Raw genomic sequence first — 21,143 nt, 5'->3', positions numbered from 1 at the left:
AATTATAATGACAGCTATTTGGATATTAAAGTTGGCCAAATACTAATAATAATCAAAAATCACACAAACATATTCTTGCCACAGGATATTAAACATCACCTTTATTCTCACTGCGCTTTCTTTGTTGTTGTTTTTTTTTTAACCTACCCTGTAAGCATCTCTAGCACTGGCCACATCTCTCTCAAGAAGACCATCCACAAATACACCTTTCTTGAGATCTTCTCGTAGTGACAGTCCAATAGACGCAGGATCCAACAAGTCAAATATCTGTTCATTGTAGATCTCAAGAAAAGAGCAGCGACACAGAAATTCCACCCATTCACCATGCTGCAAAATGACGAATACTGTATTATTTTGCAAGTATATAACACCGTAAAAAAAAGGTAAGAAACCTTCAATCCATAAGTTGCAAACTTAAATTCATTTTCTGAGTAATTGTGGAATGACTTGTTGTATAGAGAAAGCTTGTTTTATTTTGAGACAAATGGGTCAATGAGTCACGAGTCAAGTTATGAGTCAGGTCAACACTGAACACTGAAAGTGAATGGGGTTAAGCACTGATTTGAACTGGTAAGTATTCATTTAGGTTGAGGGATTTTTGTTTGCTCGACTCATTACACATTGCCCCATCATCATTATTTACATTCACATCTCCCTGTAGTCAGGATCTTTCTTGGGGCGGGGCAAGGATGGGGGTAGAGGCTATTTTACCACTTTAGGGCAAAGTAAAGGCTTATGGTAGCCAAAGTTTCAAGCCTGTAGTTTTCTTTCCACAAAATTTAAGACACACAATAACAAAGAAAGTGCGGTTTATTTTTGGATTATGAGAACATGCTTTGCTTAAAAGAAACTGACATAGACATTATATTTTTTTTATGTTCCTACAACAAGGTAAGAGGACAATTCTCATCTTGAAGTGTGTCAGGCATAAGTCTAATGAATATTTTGGTATTGGAAAACATTACTACAGCAAAAATAAAAATAATAATAATTGTAATAAAGTTATCTTGTACATCAAATGAGTAAGAAAAATCATTCATATGCAGATACAATTCTCACAAAACAGACCACACGTCAGCACTCTTATCTGACAATTTTCATTAACTTTACCTTTTCCTGCTCTCTGTTTACAAGACTGAACAGGTATTCAAAGGCACGAGGGATGACCCCACGGAGCTGATGAGTGAAGCTCTCTTCCTCTCCCTCAGCAGGCCCTAACATAACGCAGGAAAAAAAATCAACCATTTAATACTACCTTTCTACAGAATACATATGGCTCTAGTCTTGCCCTTTACACATTCAGATAAAGCTTTTTTTACATATTATTGTCCCTTTAATTTGTAATGTATAATTTTGTCAAAGCCATTTTGCTTAGTTGTTATGCTTCAGTTAGTGTATGTTGACAAAAAGGCCCAAACAGGGCTCTCTATTTGTCTGCAATGGGCAATCTGTTGGTTACCTGTCCCAATGGGCAAGGATCCATTATAAGGCAAGTCATTTTTACAAATAAATTAAAGCAAACTAAAGATGTGACATAAGCATATGGCTGCCTTGGTGAAGCACAGTTTGAGAGCTCCTTGACTGAGGGACAAACTGAAATTCAAATTAATATTTTTTTAAAGTCCTGTGCATGCCGATAAAAATTTTTAACATGACTGTTTATTGAGTCATCCCATTCTCATCAGGGGTTGAACAATAAAATATGAGTTTCAAGTCATACTTCAATTTAGTACCATTGAAGCATAAGAGACTTACCAAGCATGGTAAAAGTCTTTCCTGACCCTGTCTGGCCACTGGAGGAAAAAAAAACAAAAATCAAGATATGTTAGGATGCTAATACTTAGGATCAGTTTTACAATGAGCAGCAATGATAAATTGACAACAGAGAAGTGCAAGCACCAATCTTAAGACTTATGGAATGGCTAAACACATGACCCAGCAAGATTCCCTTCCGATGACCAGTCAGCAATGAAAGATTAATGACTCTTTTACACACATTGTACTACATGTACACTGCAGGGTTATTGTATTGCATAATTTAACAATGTTCATGAAGTGAGGGTACATTATAACTATTCAGTCTCCAGTTGCAACCAATCTTGTATGAACGACAAAAGTAGACATCACGGGTGAATTCCACATTTTATACTCAGCAATGTTAATTTGAGGTACATCTAAACTTCTGGGCCAAGTTGTTCAAAGCTGGGTTAAGATAACCCAGGTTTAATGTGAAATTTGAATTCAGATTTGAAAGCTTAAAAAGTAAATTCAGTTTAATTCTTTCTGTCAGCAAGTTGATGATTGGATGCCCTTAAAAATAACAAAGAAAATTATCCGAGAAAATCCTTTTTAAATTGAACAAAAGAAAAATAAACCCGGGTTAAATTTCACCCGGGGTTAAGCGCTAATCGGCCTTCTAACAACTGGGCCCTGGGTAATAAAATTATTGGAAAACTCACTATGCAAAAATAGTTCCATTGTAGCCTGCCACACAACCCTCAACAATCTTTTTACCAACTGCTCCAAATACTTCTTCCTGTGTAAAAAAGTAATTATAGTAATGAAAGAATTACATTTTTAGAGAGAACCTGGATTTTAAATTAGTGCCTAAAATAGCAATGTACACTACTGTGCTCTCAGCAGGAAAAAAAATGGCAAAACAATACTTGTTTCAGTTGAAGAACGTAGAAGAAGAAGTTAGCACAACTCACAAACGGGGACAGAAAAAAAAATACAAAACTTGTTTGCCGACTTTTGTAAAAGAGTATGACTTACCTGAGTTGTATTGATATCAGCTACATGATCAAATGAAAAGTTCTTTGGATCAGGCTTTGACTGTAGTACAATAGTGTTTCCAGATGTTACTTCTAAACATGGTGTGCGATCAACATCAGTTTCAAGGTGCTTATCTGGAGGCCTGACACGGACATATACTCTAATATTATCACCTTCCCCGCTACAAAAAAGCAGATAATTACTTGTTAGACTTGAATTTTTTTTTTATAAAAGCCAATTGCCCTCCAAAAATTTAATTCAAAATTGGCTCATCTTTTATGTCATTTTGCAGCCTGGAAAGAAAGTACAGTGTCCAAAAGCTAGACAAGTACAAGGGCTCGTGGAATATGCTATTACGCCATTATGACTTCTGTTCTTAACTTGCCCAACAAGCAAGTGAAGTTTTTAGGAGAAATTCAATAACAGAATTTTTGCCAGGCAAGTTGAAATGACATATGGGCTACTACATGCTAGATACAGCTGTAAAGCTGACTTTCATTGTACCCTGTGTAAGTACAGACTCTACATGTATGTAAATGAGTTGAGCTAGCCAAGTTTTGTACATGTTCCAGTCAGCCTCTTAAAAAATGAGAGCAATATAAGACAAGTGATAAAAATTCAAAGGAAGGCAGATCCAACAGAGTTAAGAAGCTATTGATGTTAACTAAATTATGAATTCATGTGCTGGAAAAAATTATGGCCAAATTCAACCAATTGTTAGCAATTTTATTTGATCACAGAATTACAGATATATAATTTACACAAGTGTTGTTATTCACAGTTAACAAGTTAGTTTTGGAAAGGTACTGTCAGGGCTCGAACTTGGCGGTGGTCTACTAGCCAAATACCAGTAGATTTTGATTTTTGGATAGTGGATTTAGCTCATTTACTAGCCATTTTGGCTAGTTAATTTTCGCCCCTGTGAACAACATAAGCCTTGAAATGTTTTCAACATTTTCCCAGTTGATCCGCACCTTCTAGTAACCTCTTATTTCATTCCCCCATTAACAACTGGCATGAATAAAAGAAAGAAAAGTAATTCTACATAAGAATAATATTTGTTAATTCGGTTTTCAGTTTTGCGCTTATTCGCTGCCATCTTGAAATTTTGTACGACTAGGGAGCATGGGCCAAGCCGTACCCATGATGCAAAGCTAGCCAAAAAACAAATGTCCGCCATTTTGAAATGCAAATCTACGATAACAGTCCACGCGTGATTGTCGTGGATATGCAGTTTTTATTAACGTTTGATAACAACAGGATTTTTGACATTTTTTTTTTTTAATTTTATGCTGTACAGAAGTGCCTAGACTAGTAGAAACACGTTTATGGCTAGTAAAGCCCAAGCATGTACTAGCCATTTGACTATTAAGTTGAAAAGTTAAGTTCGAGCCCTGACTGTACAAGCTATTTTTTGTCAAGTAAACAACAGAGAGAGAAAAAAAGCTCACTGGAGTCAAGCAAAAAGTTCTCAGGATCTAATTAGGCTTTCAATAATTATTAGCACAACACCTTGAGACTTGTTTAAATTTGTTACAGACACATTTAACTGCACCATTGAGTACCATATTGTAATGTTAAACAACTAAGAGCATATTATTTTGTTTACTTTAAATGTAGCAGTACAAGTATGAAACAAAATTGCAGAAATACGATAATAATCATGGTGGCTCATAACCAACTCTTTTCTGTAAAAGCCTTGTATACATGTATGACCAGCATGTTCTAATAACAGTATAGGTAGCATGGATTTAATTCAGTGTACTTATTAATAAGATGGTGTGTTTATGCATTTTCTTTTTCAAAATCAGTTCTCAATTTCTAATTCTGGCCTTGTTATACATACATTTAACACCCACAATACATTATACAGTAATGAGGCAGTGATTTTGTTACCTCTGAGTCCTACGTCCCTGCAGATGTATAAAAGTATCCAAAGACATAAAACAACTCATGGCATGTGTCCAATAGGACACAAAGAATGAATTATTTGAAGATTTTTCAGTAAAATAATATCCTTTCCGAATGATTCCTGTGGCTGTTGTTTAAAGATGCATAATTTATTTTAGTCTTGTTTGTGCTTTAAATATAATATAGAAGGCCTATATTTTAACTTCAGTAAACTGTAAGTAAAGAGTTTTGGAATCTGCCAGTTGGTGACATAAAGGCCCACACATTTTCATCTGGACTCCTTGTTTTTGTGAACTGGAACTCATTGGTTTTTGGTAGGGACTCATGATTTTCTGCAAGATGAGTCCCAGGACTCACCATAACTATTTGTAACAAAATCACTGATGCCAATTAAATGCAGTTAAGTTCAAAACATAGAGATCATTACTATTTTTAGCTCTCTGTTGCCTCAGAGGATTTACATGTAAGTGACGTCAATCAGAACCTGCGTTTACACAGTCTAGAAAGATCACAAGTTTGAAAACAATCAGAACAAATCTCAAAATATTTTAATTTTTCAACAACTGGGTATGAATTAACTCATCAGTCTTTTTTACATTTTCAAGGTTCTTAATTGTTAATTAACTTATTATGCCTTATGACTGAACAAATGACAAAAAAAAAACATTGCATGAACAGTACTCACTAAAACCTACAGAAACAATTCAACTTAAACCTTCATGAACATTCTGCAAGCTATTACAGTACAATATTGTCATTTTTAACTGCAATGAGATCTTGCTCACAACAGTGTGCAACCAATTGCCTTGACAAAAATAGCACAAACTATGCATGCTGATGCATACTGTTGACCAAACTCCCAGCTAGCAAAGCTCTCTTGGAGGTGTACATGCAGTTTGGTATCTCCTTTATTTTCATGGATGGTGCAATTAAGTAGTTACCCAGTCCACCTTCTTATACTTTTCTAGCTGTTCTAGATTAGCTTAACTTCACACCAAAAAAATCCTTGAATAATATGCGGGCAGTACAGATTGTAGCAGACTTACATGTGTACAGATCCCAGGTTGTGGCAAAAACAAGTTTAAAATTAGCAACAGAACATACATGTACATTAACTGTTTTAGTATGTCTTACTGTATGCATTGTCAAATTGACGATGGTATTGAGATAATTATGTTAAGTGGCCTCCTGCACTGAGCTATTTTTGATTGATTGGAAAGTCACAAATTCAGCTGGACATAAGACCTTGGTGATGAAACGGAAGGTTACACAAAATAAACTAAAAGGGTACACAGTTATTTCTCTCTAAGGGAGATCACCTTGAGCTCTCTTGTCCATTTTATATATATCATTAAGTTAAAGAGTACATACAACAAGTAAAACTTCACATCTTACATGTACAGCTGTATCAGGGTTAATTTTGACATTGAAGTTTATATCAATATTTTCTTAAACAACTTTCCACGCTTAGTGACCGTCTTATTTCTCTTAATCCTCGGACTGCAACAGACAATAATTATAGGATGACTAGTTCTACACTATGTATGTGTACCTGTATCACTTCTAAACAGCCAGTAAGCAAAATTCTATGATGGGACAACTGCATTCAATCAACGATTAAATCAAAACATTCAGCAATAGGAACATTGATGTTAAAGCGCAAGTGGGCCGTAACTAGTGAGATTTTAATGTGCTTTCCCAGGCACTGACAGAAAAGCAAACAGTGTGTGAGAAATTACACAACATAAGTTACTAAGTTTTGGCCAGTAATTCAGAGCTCGAAGCCAGTAAAAGGCATGCAACAGCATTCTGAATTCTAATTTTGTGCAATCCCAAAATGAAGCATCATACAACAAATGTATGTAATGGATATTAACATTAATTATTTAAGAAATAAAAACAAACAGATAGCAGCAATTCACAACAATGCAATTATATTTGATGGCATTGATAAATTTAGCAAGGCTCATCCGAAAAATTGTAACCATTTTTTGAGAACTTTTCGAGGAGACTTTCAAGCATCACCAACCAGGAAAGTAATTTCACAGATTGTACAAAAATGCACATTCCCAGTCCATAATTCTAACAGGACTTTACTTAAGGCTTGAACTGTTCGTTCCACAATCTTGTTATTTCATAAAACAAAAAGCGCTTTATGCAGATAACCTCTAACTTCTCTGAGCTATGATTTATATTCTGTCTTGGACAACCAAAAAGCATTAAAAAACACTTTTCAGGCTACTACATTCAAAGATTTTTAATTCAAGGGCTTCCCCTAAAATGCAAGGACTTTTCAAGACTGTGGGAACCCTGTATAGTGCTGGTTGATCAAAAACCATTGCCCGAGGGAGAGCCACTTTTAACAATTGTCTAATTAAAGGGTTTTATAATCTCTAGTCTGCCTCATGTATGAGCAGGTCATGCCAAGGTGAATACAGGTGAAGATTATTTATTTTTAAAGTTATTTTTAGCACTGCATAAACAATAAGTTCATTGAGACTAAAACTTGGAAGATGATATAAATTCTAACCAATGGGTAATCCAATTACAGTGTAGACAAAATATTAACACTAGGAAAAGCAGAGGTGCAAGTAAATGTACAGGCTTTCTATAATCTTAAAAACAGTCAAACTTATACATGCTATAAAATCTCAACAAAATAAAAATTGGAACCCTAAAATGTGAAACCTACACATTTCTTTCTTCAGTTTTGAGAACCATGCAATTTCATCACAGACCCAAAATATTTAAAGTAATCAAAGACAATTTTGTATAAATTCATTTGTCAAAAAACTACAAATAATATTGCCAATATATAGTTGCTTATCATAAGTGCATTGGTGAGTATTTACCTAATAAAATAATGAAATTGACGTAACACAAAAATGTTTCAAATGAAATTTTAAGATCTTGAAAAACATTACATAACATAAAAATCACACCATCGTCAAACGAAAAAGATATTGCTTGAAATTACGCTAAAACAATTTACAAAGCATGGAATATTAACTGGCCACAAAATCAGGGAAATGAATGATATATAGTAAGTCATCAAGGATAAGGTTAACCAATAATTATCCTTCTTGGTTGGAAAAGAAAACATCATCTTCTGCTCCATATAAATCTACATGTACTGTAAGAAATCAACTTATCAATTTAGCTGCTACTGATTGACCTTGACTGTATTCTTTCTAGACTGATGTATCTTTAGCTGTCACTCGGTAGTCCAATAAAAGAACAGGAAAGGTAATCAACAACTAGGCTTAGCAAGACTCTCCAGCTTCCTGTTAATTTGTATTACATGTTCAATGCACTGTACATTAACTGAGGATGTTAACGGTAAACCACAATGTACAAGTTCACTGCTCACTCTTCTAACCTGCTCAAGTAACCAAGTGATCTACATGTACCTGTAGTATCTAATATAGCATTTAGACAATCAAAGGCACTTGTGCAGCCCTTATTCATATCACAGACAGTCATTTACCTCAGGCAGAAGTCACATGTAGATACACTATGCCTTCTGCAGTTTTGATTTGGAATTGTCAGCAACATTTTACACAACGTTTAAGATCATTGCTCATACTGACAACCTACAGTGACTCACTTCCACAGTGCTTCTCTGACCTTGAAGAAATTGATGCTTCCAAAACACTGTGTTTACAAAACCAAATTTATTCCATGTTTTCATTCACCCCATGGGTTAAAATTCTATATCAGAATTAAGCCATTCACAAAAGTCAGAGTGCAAAGATACCATAACTAATGTATTCATAAAAACAGAGAATCAAGCTGTGAAAAGTGCCCCCTCTCAAGATAACCTCACAAAGTATTATATCTTATTTAAATTGCCGCTTGTCTGGGATAAAAGTACACAGAAAGCCTCAGAACCTATTTTGATAAGTCTGGAACCTTGCATTATTAGCAATTGTTGAATTGTCCTTAAAAATGTAGTTTAGTTAAATGTAGTCTATTAGAGACAGAGAAAAACACAATTCAACCTGGTTTCTTCTTCATAAGTCAAAACATTATCTTACATGTACCTTTGAAACCCTTCTGACTGTTTCTCAAAATTAATGCAACCTCTCACAGCAGGTCATAAGGCAGTTATAAGTTGGAAGAATTTGTGTAGACACTGCATCAAACAAATTTGAAGAAACGTCAGCCAATGCAAACAGTGCAGGGTTGTTGTTTTAAATACTGGCACTATTATTAATCGAGAAAGAAAGCATTGTTCAAGTTCACTCAAATGTGCTTCATTTAAATATTCAATTGTTATCATTTAACAGTCAATTTCCCATTTCAAAATTATTACTTACTACTACTACTATTAATAATAATAATTAACAACAACAACAATAATAATAATAATAACAATAATAACTACTACCACTATATAGCAGGGAGCCCACTACTCTAAAGTTTTCTTCAATTCAGTAAGGGCCCTCAGCTGTTGCTGAAAAAGTGTCTCCAAAACTTGACATTGGTTTTATTTGTTCTTTTGCATTTACAACTTATACCGTCAGTTACGTCCTACAAATACAGTGTATAAATGCTCAGCAAAGTGAACCACAGATACATTTTTTTTAACAGAGTTTCTGTGCTCACACTATTGAGTTACCATGTAACAACTAGTTTATTTTCTAAGGTACAGTGTTAAAACTTTTCCTGCTAAATATAACTTGTTCAGAAGAGGTTAAGTGAGTTAATTTTTATGAATAGCCAGACTTCCGTGTCAATAAGGAATTAATTAAAGACTGAGCTAGAGTGTCAAGCAAAATCAATGCTGTAATTTTCGTGTTATTGTTAAAGTGCTTGCATGGATAAAAGAAAATTTGGCAATCGGCTGAGATTTCATAATTTTATTGATCCTCACAAATAATCAGACTGACCCAACTGACAGATCTGATCGATTTGACAGATGTTGCTTAGGATTTTTGATCAGTGATCAATTATAATTATTGATCCACCTATAGATAAAAGAACCTAAATTAATAGGAGATGACTGACTGATATTGTTAACCAAAGTTAGCCTAACTAGGCTAGCTACATGGGAGGAGCATGAGAAATATGAGATACAAGATAAGAAATCTGTCACCCTGGCCAGGCACCACCATTTTTTATGCATGTGTGTGCCCAAATTTCTTGAGCATCTGCTACGCAAACTAACCAAAGAGGTGTGTTAAAAATCATTTCCATTTATCTTGGATAATTTACAAAACCTGATTAAAATTAAGGTGACACCCAAAATACACAACTGCAGTTGCTATGTTGTAATGTTACTGTTATCATCAATAAAACAGAAAAAAAAACGGCTTAGGTCTCTTCACAAAACTGCAGCCTGGATGCTTCAAGTTTTGATCTTTGAGTTCCTGCTTCAAATTTCATCAGGACAGAGATGGGTTATGAGGTATATCAACCACCCCAAGTTACTAAAAAATTTAAAATCACACAAAAATACTCAAACTCAAAACAGTTTTCCATATAATAATAACAGTAACAACAACAACAATAATAATAATAATAAATTTTTATACAGGATAACCCCATCAGAGTGATAGGCACTGGTATAAGTAGCCAATAAGTTAAATATATTGTATTTATTGAATCTCTTAGCATCTAAGATGAGGCACTACAAAGCCTCTCAAAATTTTTCAGGAAAGACATTTTTCCTGAAGAAAATATCTGCAAATTTCCTTTCACCATGTAGAGCTTATCCATGTACAGATCAATGGAAAAATATATTTTGATCTTACACAACATGTATGTTCGCTGAAACACACGCCACCCCAGTCTAGTACAACATCTGCTGCAATACGTACACTGTATTTTGACAACAGTTAAAAATACAGTGTACATCAAAAAATATTTTACAGCAATTGTAGAAATCCATTTGAGTTTATATGTTCCTTTTCACCTTGGAAATTTCAAATTTTCTTTAGTATTTGAGTAAGAGATTTATCAGTTAATGAAGGCGGTTCAAAGAGTTTTCTTATTCTAATTTAATGCTAGTACGCACTTAATTAAGACTAGCAAAAGTATAAACAGCTCCGAACAGCTGTACGCTTGTGAACGCTAAATAAATGAAGTACTTTTAAGGAAATTGTGGTGAATTTCAGTCATTTTAATCAAGGCAGTATCTTACTCTCAGATCAAAAAGCACGATATAACCTCGCTTTTCGGCAATAAACTTCTTCTCCTAATAGTCACTGAACAGAAATGAAATTAAGCTTAATAATTTATGTCATCACCCGCTGAAAACTACAAGCAACGTTTGGACAAATGCATAATAGACGCATTGAAAATGAACATTGTGTAGTACAAACACGTATTACTTGCAAAGAATAGTCCATGTTTGGCTGGCTAGAATAGCATGATTCTTCACCGAAAAGGGGAGAGAGTACGAACAAAGACGTAACGTAAAATCTGAGATCGTTTGAGTAAAAAGCAAACAAAACTCACAGGCCAAAGAAAGATCCAAGACTATTATCTGATTTCAGTTTTCTACCTCACCTTTTATATCCAAATGATATTGCCATTTAAGAAAGAAGAGTTCCCAACATAATGACCTATCCCTGAGAAAATTTGTCTTTAGGAAGATGTAATATAGTTTATGGAGCACAAATGTGTGTTCCTCGGCGCATCAGAAATGCCTTTTCGCGTCACCTAACAAAGGAAGTTTGGCTTGTTTGTTTACTTTACCACGCTTTCTTCTTACGCAAGAGTGCCGCAAGTTGAATGTGAACAAACGATCCAGATGAAACACTCTTGAAAATTCACAAATGGACTAGTTTAGTGGAGCAAAAGTTACTGATCATAAGTGATCGACTTGTTTACAACACATTTAAATATATTAGCCATCACGGTTAAATTGCGCGCTCAATGCAATTCAATGACAAGCTTTGAAGAAAGTTTTATTTCAAAATCATAAACCGAAACTATTATGACAATACGAGCAGAAATAGAGACTTACCTTTCATATCCACTGCTTGTATGTTCTGTAACACAAAAAACAGCAATATTGAGTTCATAATAATTTCTCCTTGAGAAGAACGTGAAAATTTTTACTTGAGCGGTCACGACCGCAACGGATTTCTTGACGCTGTACGCTCACCTTTTCCTCTGCAAGGTAAATTAATCCTCATGGCAAAAAAACGCTAGTTTAAACGCATATAATCAGATAAAATCATTCAGTTAATTCAAAGGAACCTATTTTGAAGGGGTATATAAAAAACTAGACGTGCATGAAGACAGTAGTATTCCGCCTTTCCTCGTTTCCGCGCGAGCCGCTTTCCAAATCAAATTTCGCGCTTCGGCGCATGTCCTGAAAATGTCACGTGATCCATATAAAAATTGAATGGGATTTTCATACTTTTCGTTATTCGATATGTGAAAACTAATAGTACGCAAATACCGTATCAGTTTCGTCTTCCGTACTTTGGACGAAAGTTTTACTCTCTTGCAGTTCGCGAAGAACGAAAACTTTTAGGAGCGTGACAACGATAAACTTACGCGTGGAAATGATGTGAGAACAGAGATTTTCGTACCTTCTTCACGCTTTCAACAATAGTAAACAAAAACTATAAAACTGGTGAGTGTCAAGGTTTGAAATGGAGAACTAAACATGCAATTAAAAAAACGAAAAGAGCGAAAGGGAGGAAGGAAATGCACCCCGCCCGCAAAGAGACGTGTAAAAGTGCAAATGAAAAACTTAATATTTTTAATCTCACGGATCTAAGAATCTGCGTCAGAAGATTTAAAGGTCACCAAAACGGAGTGGAGATTTTTCCATTTTTTAAATTTTGACATTGCATCCTTAAGTTTCCAAATAAACAAAGCCCTCGTTACGTTGCTTGCCTTGTGACACAAAATGTTGAAAGCAATGTTAATGATATGTCAAATGTCATAAAATTGTGTAAGCTTTATATCGCATCGGCTTTATTAATTTCACAGACACTGGGCTTTTATATAAACAATGCCTTGGATTTCTTGCCGGTGGAACAGCGAACCAAAGTGAGCTAAGGTTCTTAGTAAGAATATTTAAAACGCAAATATAAGCATTATTGGCTCACAGTATCATGGATCCAAGTATCTAAGCCAATTCCCAGTGGTGTTTAGTTATTAAGTTTTATGTAAATGAGTCATTGTGTCGGTAAACTCTTTACACATCTTCGTCAAAAGAAGTTTAAACTTGAATTAAATGAGGTCTCCCTAATTGGCCCGGGATATGCACAAACGGAGTTCCTTTATGGCATCTCTGCTCGTGTTTACTTAACCAATTCTGTTGTCATTGCGAGTTAATTTTCATGCAGAGTAGCGGCGTCAACGCGCGCTTCATTTCCAAAGACACGTGAAGTCCATTTGGAATGGTGTCAATTTTGAGCTGATTTTCAATTAACTTTTCCAGCTATTATTGCGCAAAGACGCATCAAAATAATTCCAAATTCATGTACACACATACCGCGTGGATTAACAAATGGCTGGACTTCGTCATCAGCTCAAGGCCATTTTCGTCCACAGAACTCTATATATAAAGTGTCGTAATGAAGTAATCAGTCAAAACAATAGGTTCCCAGCGTCCTTGTTTCGGAGATGCAAAGATTAACGCAGGGGTCACACCGCTAACGAACGAACAGCGCCAAAATAAAAGCGATCTTATACCTGCTTACATTAGATATTACTTATTCCCTTTCATACTGATCATTTCAATTTAAGGCAAGCAAAATACGCTGCTACTTTACGTCTCACATTGTTCACGCGAACTAATATTTCCCGCGAAAATACAGCTGATTTCCTGCGGAAATCATTTGCCGTTTACTTTCTGCGTGTAGAATGCCCACTTCATTGCGAGTATCCCTTAAAATCAACAGCCATTGCTTTACTTACTTGATTTATTCCGTGAATTTCCTTCATGTACGTCTGCTCCATTGGGCAGCGAAGTAGATCCCTCTTGTCGAAGCATCAGAATATTGTCCGGTGACTCCAAGAGAGCAATACATCAAGTACATAATGCCACTACGGTAGGCGACCTTAGAGTGTTATCCTACAAGAGGCATTCAGACACATAATCAAATTAAAATCCTTGGTTCAGCTCCGTGACATAGCACGCCAATCTGTCCCATGAAGGAATAAAACACTCTACGCATGCGCTTGTATACACAAGCTTAGAAAATTGAAAGCAAGTTCAAAGGTAATTGTTTTGGTTCATTCAACTAAGTCCCTGAACAGAATCTCTGTTTTGTGAAGTAATTGTTGGTTTGCTTGACATTAAAATCGTTTTGTTTAGTAAAGTTTGCCAACATATACCGCACTTTTTCTAGCATCGTTTCGTGTCCGGAGCCAAATCTCGTGATGTTTCAAACCAATGTCACGAGTTGTCATCGAGCAATTATTTGCCCTAGTTTTACAGCTATGTGAATTTTCAGTCAACAAACATTATAAGACACGAACAAATTGAAAGGAAAAGATACGTACAATAAAATACGATGGGAATGTGCTTTTAACACAAAAGAACCTCTTTCCACATTACAATCAGCACTTGTGCCGGAAAAATTGTTAACTTTGTTGTTACAAGAGAGTCTAAAGAACTGCATCTATCATCGACATATTTACCATGCTTGAAAAACACGCTAAGTTGAATAGAAAAAACACAACCGAGACTGTGTGATCAATGCCAATCACGAAACGTTTTGCAAATAGAAAACTTCATTAAGCTTGTAAGGAGATAAGAAAATAAGGCCACTAGAAACATTGAAGTCACTTGTCTGTCACTTTCTGATCACAAGCAGAAATAACGATGGTTATGCACCCAGTAAAAACATCGGCCAAAGTACCCACAGATCTCAAAACTGCAATCATTTCAGTTGTCAGCTGAGTAGGCCCAAACGAAAACTCAACAATTCTCTTTTTGTTAAATAGTTCAATGTTATTAGTACCTGTGAGAGCTGAAAAGATAACATTGTAAATCTTTTGTTTTGATTTTTGCTAATCTACATGAGCCGTATGTTCTAGAAAAAAATAAGAATTTATTAGGTCATTAGTTCTCGTCTTATGGAGATAATAATCCGTTTGCTACTTGACTGAAAAAATAAGAAAATGGATGATCGACCACCTTAGAGGTGCTTAAAGCCGGTCGAAAGGAAGTGGCAGTTGGGTCAGGAACATGACTGATGCTTGCAATCATCCAGTGACCAGTTTCTTCAGTAAAAAAACAAATGGCGGGCACAGCCCCTTATCATCAGGGATTCATGCACTGAATTTTCAGACTGTACTAAACAGTTCAATTTTTCTACGGGCAATCCGTTTCACAGATTGATTTAAAAGTCTATCCCTTTCCCAGACGTGGTACTATTCATATGTCAGGCTGTGTAAACTAATAGTTCCAGCGAATGAGTTTGTAGATAGATTCATGTGGCGAGACCATTCAAATGAAACCTCTTCAGTAACAGTTTCACCTGAGGCTATTCGATTTTCGAAATTTTACCGGCAAAATAACTGATTTAAGATTTTTGACAATTTTTTAAATTAAAACGCTCTAGTGAGAGAAAGGTTTCATTATTCAGGACTGTTTTTTTATCATTCTGAGCCGATTCAATCTCGACACTTTAAAAGAAAAATTCTTTACTTCGACATTTTTAATCCCATTTTGTTTAACGTGCGCCATTTCAGCAAAAGGTCATCATGCGACCGCACCTGATACTCTACAGCCCAGCTTGGGACCTAGTGATATTGTAAACTATAGCGGTGAAAGGCTTTCCAGTTGCCGCAGACAGCCAGGGATAAGATCGACTAGCCTGCGAGCGAACACAGCAATCTCTTCTCGCTCCTCGCCACTAGGGAAGTTTCGCAGACGTTTTTTCTTTCCGCGCGAGTTTCTCTCCCCGCGAAACGCACGGTCTCTAGTGGCGACAGGCCAGAGGAGAGACGGCTGTATTTGTAGGCTAAAGATCGACCACTTTTGTTTCTATATTGTATTGTGAGCTGTTTGTTTGCTTCCTGTAACAAGATACAAAGTAAATTGAAAGTTAAATGTTTTAAAGCGTCACGATTCTCAGAAGCGGAAAGACTTTGCTGTTTAAGAATAATTCTCCTTGGTGTCATAGCGTGATGTAAGGATCTCAACGTTGTTAAAACAACAATAAACGGTTGAAGAAAAAACAATGAATTTAAGGTTAAACTTATGCTGAAAACTAAATGGACTTTAGTGTTTCCTCAAGATATTATACTCTGTAATCCCTGTCAGCTGCGCTGTTAATAAGATTGTGTCAGGTTGCGTGTTTAAAGGAAAAGACACAGCTCATGTCAGGAGTGATGGTTGACATAAAGCTGGGTCACGTGAATTTGTTTTGTCTCGACTATAAGCACGCAATGGGATTTTAAAAATCGGAACCTTAATCTTCGCAATGCTGTTATTTGTTCCTGCTTCAGCGACTTGTGAATACATAGAGACATGATTAAGTCAGAATACGTCCGTTCCTCACGGCGGAAATAACTGGTTGGGCTGAAGGCGCTGCACGTGAAGTTTTGTGAGTCCCTAAAAACGTGGAAGAAATCATACTTCAGCAAGCTGCGTGAGAAAACGACAACATAGTCGAAGTTAAGCGAGCTATAAATTAAAATCGTGGGAAATTTGGTGCGCAACATCTACTGAGTGAGAAGAGAGTCTCCCATTCGCCCAAACACTTGTTCTGATTGTCTAGTTTTCATTTTGGCTTTACTTCGCTGTTGATTGGTCAACAAAAAGTATGTTTCTGTGATTGTGATTGGTCATATTAATGGCTAAAAGTGATGTTGAAGACCAGATGACGTAAGAAAAGCTAACTGTTGGCTGACAATGCTTGAAAATTCTGATTGGCTATCAGAAATCATATACTGGAAATGTTGCGCCAGTCGCGCCGCGCCAAGTTACGGCGCAATGCTTTTGCATTTTTATTGGTTAAAAGACGGTACTTAAGCACCGTGCAAACGGAAGTAACATTGTTGGCCAACAACTCCTAAAAATTATGGAGAGTTTGGACGTAGCTAAAAGTTTTACCGATTTCAAACGTTGCGCAACAACTCCCAACAACACGCAACAACATACAACAAGGTGTGCAAACGCACACAACTTGTAACATCCAACAATGTTGGGAGTTGTTGGCCAAACGATGTTGCGTCCGTTTGCACGGGGCTTTAAATGTGATGTTGGAGACCAGATGACATAAGACGAGCTGACTGTTGGCTTGGCTTTCAGTAATCATGCTTGCTCTGATTGGTCAGATATTACTGCGTACCATGGCCAAGCGCGGGAAATGTTACGCCAGCCGCACCAAGTTACGGCGTAATGCTTTTACACTTTCATTCGGTTAAAGCTAATCAACCTTTTACGTACATCTGTGACATGCTTGCCGGCCTTACCGAAAAGAAGAAAAACGATCAGAACATTAAATGATCCAATTTCTTAAGAAACTTTTCTAAAAAAATTTAGAAGCTTAAAATTATCCTCTAGCTTTTTTTATGGAACCCGTACGCGGGCTTCCAACAAATGCAGGCTCCAGGGATTTATTTAGTTATGCTACAAGCCCGGGTACAAGAGATTAAAGAGGCCAGCTCTACATATTGCCCGGGGCGGTACCACACTGGACCGTTACGACTGTGGCACGAATGTTTATTTTTAACTGCAAATGGTATAAAAAGTCACTATTTCCACAATCTGTGTACCTGGCAACTTCTGAGTAGTATTCAGTGAATTCGCTTCGTTTGATTCTTTACCTGAATCGCTACTTGCGTGACAGTTTGAGGGGCTGCACTAGCTTACTTTTTAGAAATCAGCTATTAATTAAAACACACTGATTAGATTAAAACCTGAACGTTTTTACGCAGACGTACAATGAGAAAACATGCAGTTATTTTCTGATTCATGTCTAGAAATGCACGCAACGACTAAAATGGTGAATCTGTCGAAAATTCGCCAGAGGGTTGGGAGAACTCAAATAGAATGTCAAGAACGGCCCCATGTAAGTGGCGAATCTGGCGACAACGGCAAATCCGACAAAAAACTTCCCAAATATGCGCAGGTTTTAGCAAATACTTAAATGAGATGTCAGGAGACGCCTTTTGACTTTTGGCTTAATGACATATGTTCACTGAGGTAGAAACGTGGTGGTAATAAAGAACTGGTGACCCATCCCCTAGTAGATTGTGTGTCACTATTGTTCGGGCAGAAGCCCAAGCCTGCCCGTGGCAGCGCCGGACAACTAGCGACCCATAACAGTTAGCAAAACATACAAGCAGAAACAGCCAGGAAAACTAACACTGATTGAGGCTTTGATAATATGTCGTTCACTTTTTTGTCGAATGCGCACACGTTCGGAGTAGGACTTTGATTCCATTTTTCACCCGTGGAGGAACCTGGTACTCTGAAGTGAGCTTTTAAAACTGATAAACCTGTCTTTAAAAACGCCATGACATAGGCTTAGTGTACTAGTTGCCCTGGCTATGAGCTCCCCTCCCTCCCCCACCCCCAAGGATTTTACGGACTCTCATTTTCTGCAAGATCTTTAATCGAGGTTGCTTAATCAATAAGTGTGACAGAGCTCTGCATTTGATGAAACTGCAACTCTATTGTCTGTATACATAAAAAAGGTAAGTTTACATAAAGGCTTATGAGACGGTTTCATGATCTTTTCCTTTCTGCGTACATCCCTGACCCACCCCCTACTTGACGACTTTATTGCTTCGACTGCGACATGCACTTAGTATATGCAAAAAAGGAAGGAAAACTTGAGTTCTTTGAACATTGTTCGCACTGACCTGGAACAGTGCAATCGTCCTTACGTTAGTTCAACGAGAAAAGTAGCTTTTTGTGTCTCAAACTCCGCCTTAAAATCAAGAAACGTCTTTCCAACCGACAAATGAAACTGAATTTTATTCGAGCACGTTTTTTTTTGGCAAGTTTTTCAATCTTCTTAGCTTTGAAACCAATACGTGCTTCCTAGATTTTAATTGGCGTAAAACGATTGCCTCACATCAGTGAAATTACACCCTTAGGCATCGATATACAAAATGAACCACAACTTATAAACACAACAATTGGAGTGATCTCATAAACGACATAGAGGAACGTTAAGTGATGTCAAGGAAAACCAAAGAGGTTATTAATAATTTTGATTATACTATTATAATTCCGCGACACGACCGCCAGTTAAAATACAATGGAAAGGAAAACGAGCTTATATGTAAAATATTCATTATTTCAAGTCAATTAAGACTGGTTTGAAGAAATTCACGCACCCACGTATTTCCGTGGGGTGCGTTTCTTTAATTAACTCCTAAGACTCAACGTGATCATTAATTAGTTATCTGGTGATATACGTTTTCAGACGACTTCAACTTAATGCAAATCGCAAACAGTAAAATACGTTTTCGCCGGACACACAAATGATTTATGATCTTTTTAATTTGGCAATTTGCTTTAGCATTAGTCATTTCATAACGCTTACTTGGAAGATTAAGTTTAAGGATGAGAAATTTGCTACGATATTCAGCAGTGTTCAATGTAGTTTTATAACATTAAAAAACACTTCTTTTCTTATCGAATCAACCCAATTAGTCGTATTTTCCTTTACCAGGCGTATCGTCTAGTAACTTTTAGCTAAAAGGGAATAATTAGAATCTCCTTGTTATACGTTACCGATATGGCATATAAGAGTTTCAAATAGCAACCGCAATTCTTTGTACACTTCGTATTCATTCCCCTCACAGGAGATATCAGTGAAAAACAAAATTAGGGCTGGTCGGTGTCACATTGTTATTTTCTCAATTCTGGACGTTAATAAGGTAATAACCACTTTCTAATACATGTTTTGGAGCAACCGGTAGACTTACTTAACCGTGACGACTGAACTACTGACTATGACCAGAACGATGATTTAAATTCTTACCGCAAGCGACTGAATCTTCGACGAGTAAATGATCGTAGTCCATTCACCCGCGCCGGCGTTTTCTCATCAAACGAAGAAAGTTGCAGTATTTGTAGTGAAATTTGATCAGTGATTTTGATTAACACCGGTGTTGCCAGCTGCGGAACTGATGTACGTAACTGGGGTAGAGAAAACTTTCACTTCACATACAAGGTCAAGGTATCCCATAAGGCTTTGTGTGCGTAGTATCATTGGTCGTTTTTAGACCCTTAAAGACGCATCAGAGATGTTATCTTTAAGTTTTGAAAATTTATGTAATTTCACCTCCAGTGAAACAACGTGGCATGTTGATGTGTTATAGACATCAAAATAATCCTCTTTTTTTACAGAATCCTTGACCGATTATGGAACTACTGTGTAATGAATGCACCGGTAGTTCTAACTTTGAGTCTGTGAAACGAATTAAGTACCATACGCATGGAATGACAATCAGACCGGACGTGAAAACGTTTGGCAGAAAATTTCGTCGGGCACACGATGTTTTTCAGTATCCTAGAAAATGAAATATAGTTTGTTGCATTTTGGAAGTTTACTGGGTTACTACAGTAAAACTGAAACAGTCTGAAAATCCAGAGGACGGTATCTGGGGGGGGGGGGGGGGGGGGGTACTCGATATATCCTTGGGTGGGGAGGTGCGGCCCGGCCCCTCATACCCTGACCCTGTTTAAGACAAAAATCGCTGATTTTCCTACCCTATTTAAGACAGAATTACAATTTTTGATACCCCGTTTAAGACATTTATCCCGAAACCATACCCTGTGTCAGACAGGAATAAATAAAAATTTTGCTTTAGTTTAGTTCGTAGAACATACGCGCAGGCTGTTTATCGCCGTCAAAGAAAAGATAACCTGTTTAAGACAAAAATTGAGAAAATCAAGAGCCATAATGGAAATTATGGCTCTTGATAAAATCGATACCCTGATTAAGACAAGAAATGATAAAATCGATACCCTGTTTAAGACAAAAATCCCGAAAAACATACCATGGCTGGCCGCACGTCCCCATTAATCCCTTATAAGGGAGTACCTCCCCCCCCCTGGGGAGGGCACGGTATCCATCGCCGGGTTTAAAAGTTTTACAGTAAAATACCAAAAAACTCTACTATAATATATTTCTGTTTTCCCACTGTTTAAGAATATTTTGAATCATACTGTTACTGAAAATTAGTATAAAAAATTGAATATTACCTCCGGCAAAAGATGGGCACGTTCAACCGAAGATTCGGGTTCAAGGGTTCAGCAATCGAAACGATTTCTTGTGCGCAGATTCATTTTGAAATTTGTATTCCGGTTTGCTAAAGTCCTGTGATACATCCATTTATTAAGGCAACCTCGATTAACCAAGCCGGCTTGGATTCATCTGTATATCAGATTTCTGGGGTTGTTAAACTGATCGGACCCGTCTGAATGAACTAGAGAATTTTTTTTTATGGGATATATCTGTTTGATTTTACGCCAGACATGTTACTGTGGGTAAACGTTTAGCGCTGCAATATTA

At 36.7% G+C, this 21,143-nt stretch overlaps 1 protein-coding gene across 5 annotated transcripts in view; it reads right to left on the bottom strand.

Annotated features, from left to right (window-relative positions):
• The window catches only part of LOC140928212 (kinesin-like protein KIF15), a 70,294-nt gene that overhangs the window by 45,377 nt on the left and 3,774 nt on the right, over positions 1-21,143 (bottom strand). For 2 of the 5 annotated variants that reach the window (XM_073377926.1, XM_073377931.1), the window contains exons 2-8: positions 13,573-13,729; positions 11,660-11,684; positions 2,776-2,956; positions 2,460-2,536; positions 1,756-1,793; positions 1,111-1,214; positions 148-327 (exon numbers count right to left, since the gene is read on the bottom strand). In XM_073377926.1, coding sequence (XP_073234027.1) covers positions 148-327; positions 1,111-1,214; positions 1,756-1,793; positions 2,460-2,536; positions 2,776-2,956; positions 11,660-11,684; positions 13,573-13,648 — 681 coding nt within the window. In that variant the 5' untranslated portion in view covers positions 13,649-13,729. Of the gene's footprint in view, positions 1-147; positions 328-1,110; positions 1,215-1,755; positions 1,794-2,459; positions 2,537-2,775; positions 2,957-11,199; positions 11,331-11,659; positions 11,685-11,800; positions 11,998-13,572; positions 13,730-19,607; positions 19,758-21,143 lie in introns of those variants that run through there. The other 3 variants (XM_073377928.1, XM_073377929.1, XM_073377930.1) reach the window with 3 other exon arrangements.

The sequence above is a fragment of the Porites lutea genome, chromosome 2, assembly GCF_958299795.1.
Source record: "Porites lutea chromosome 2, jaPorLute2.1, whole genome shotgun sequence".
NCBI lineage: Eukaryota > Metazoa > Cnidaria > Anthozoa > Scleractinia > Poritidae > Porites > Porites lutea.
This window is presented reverse-complemented; position numbering and strand designations above follow the sequence as displayed.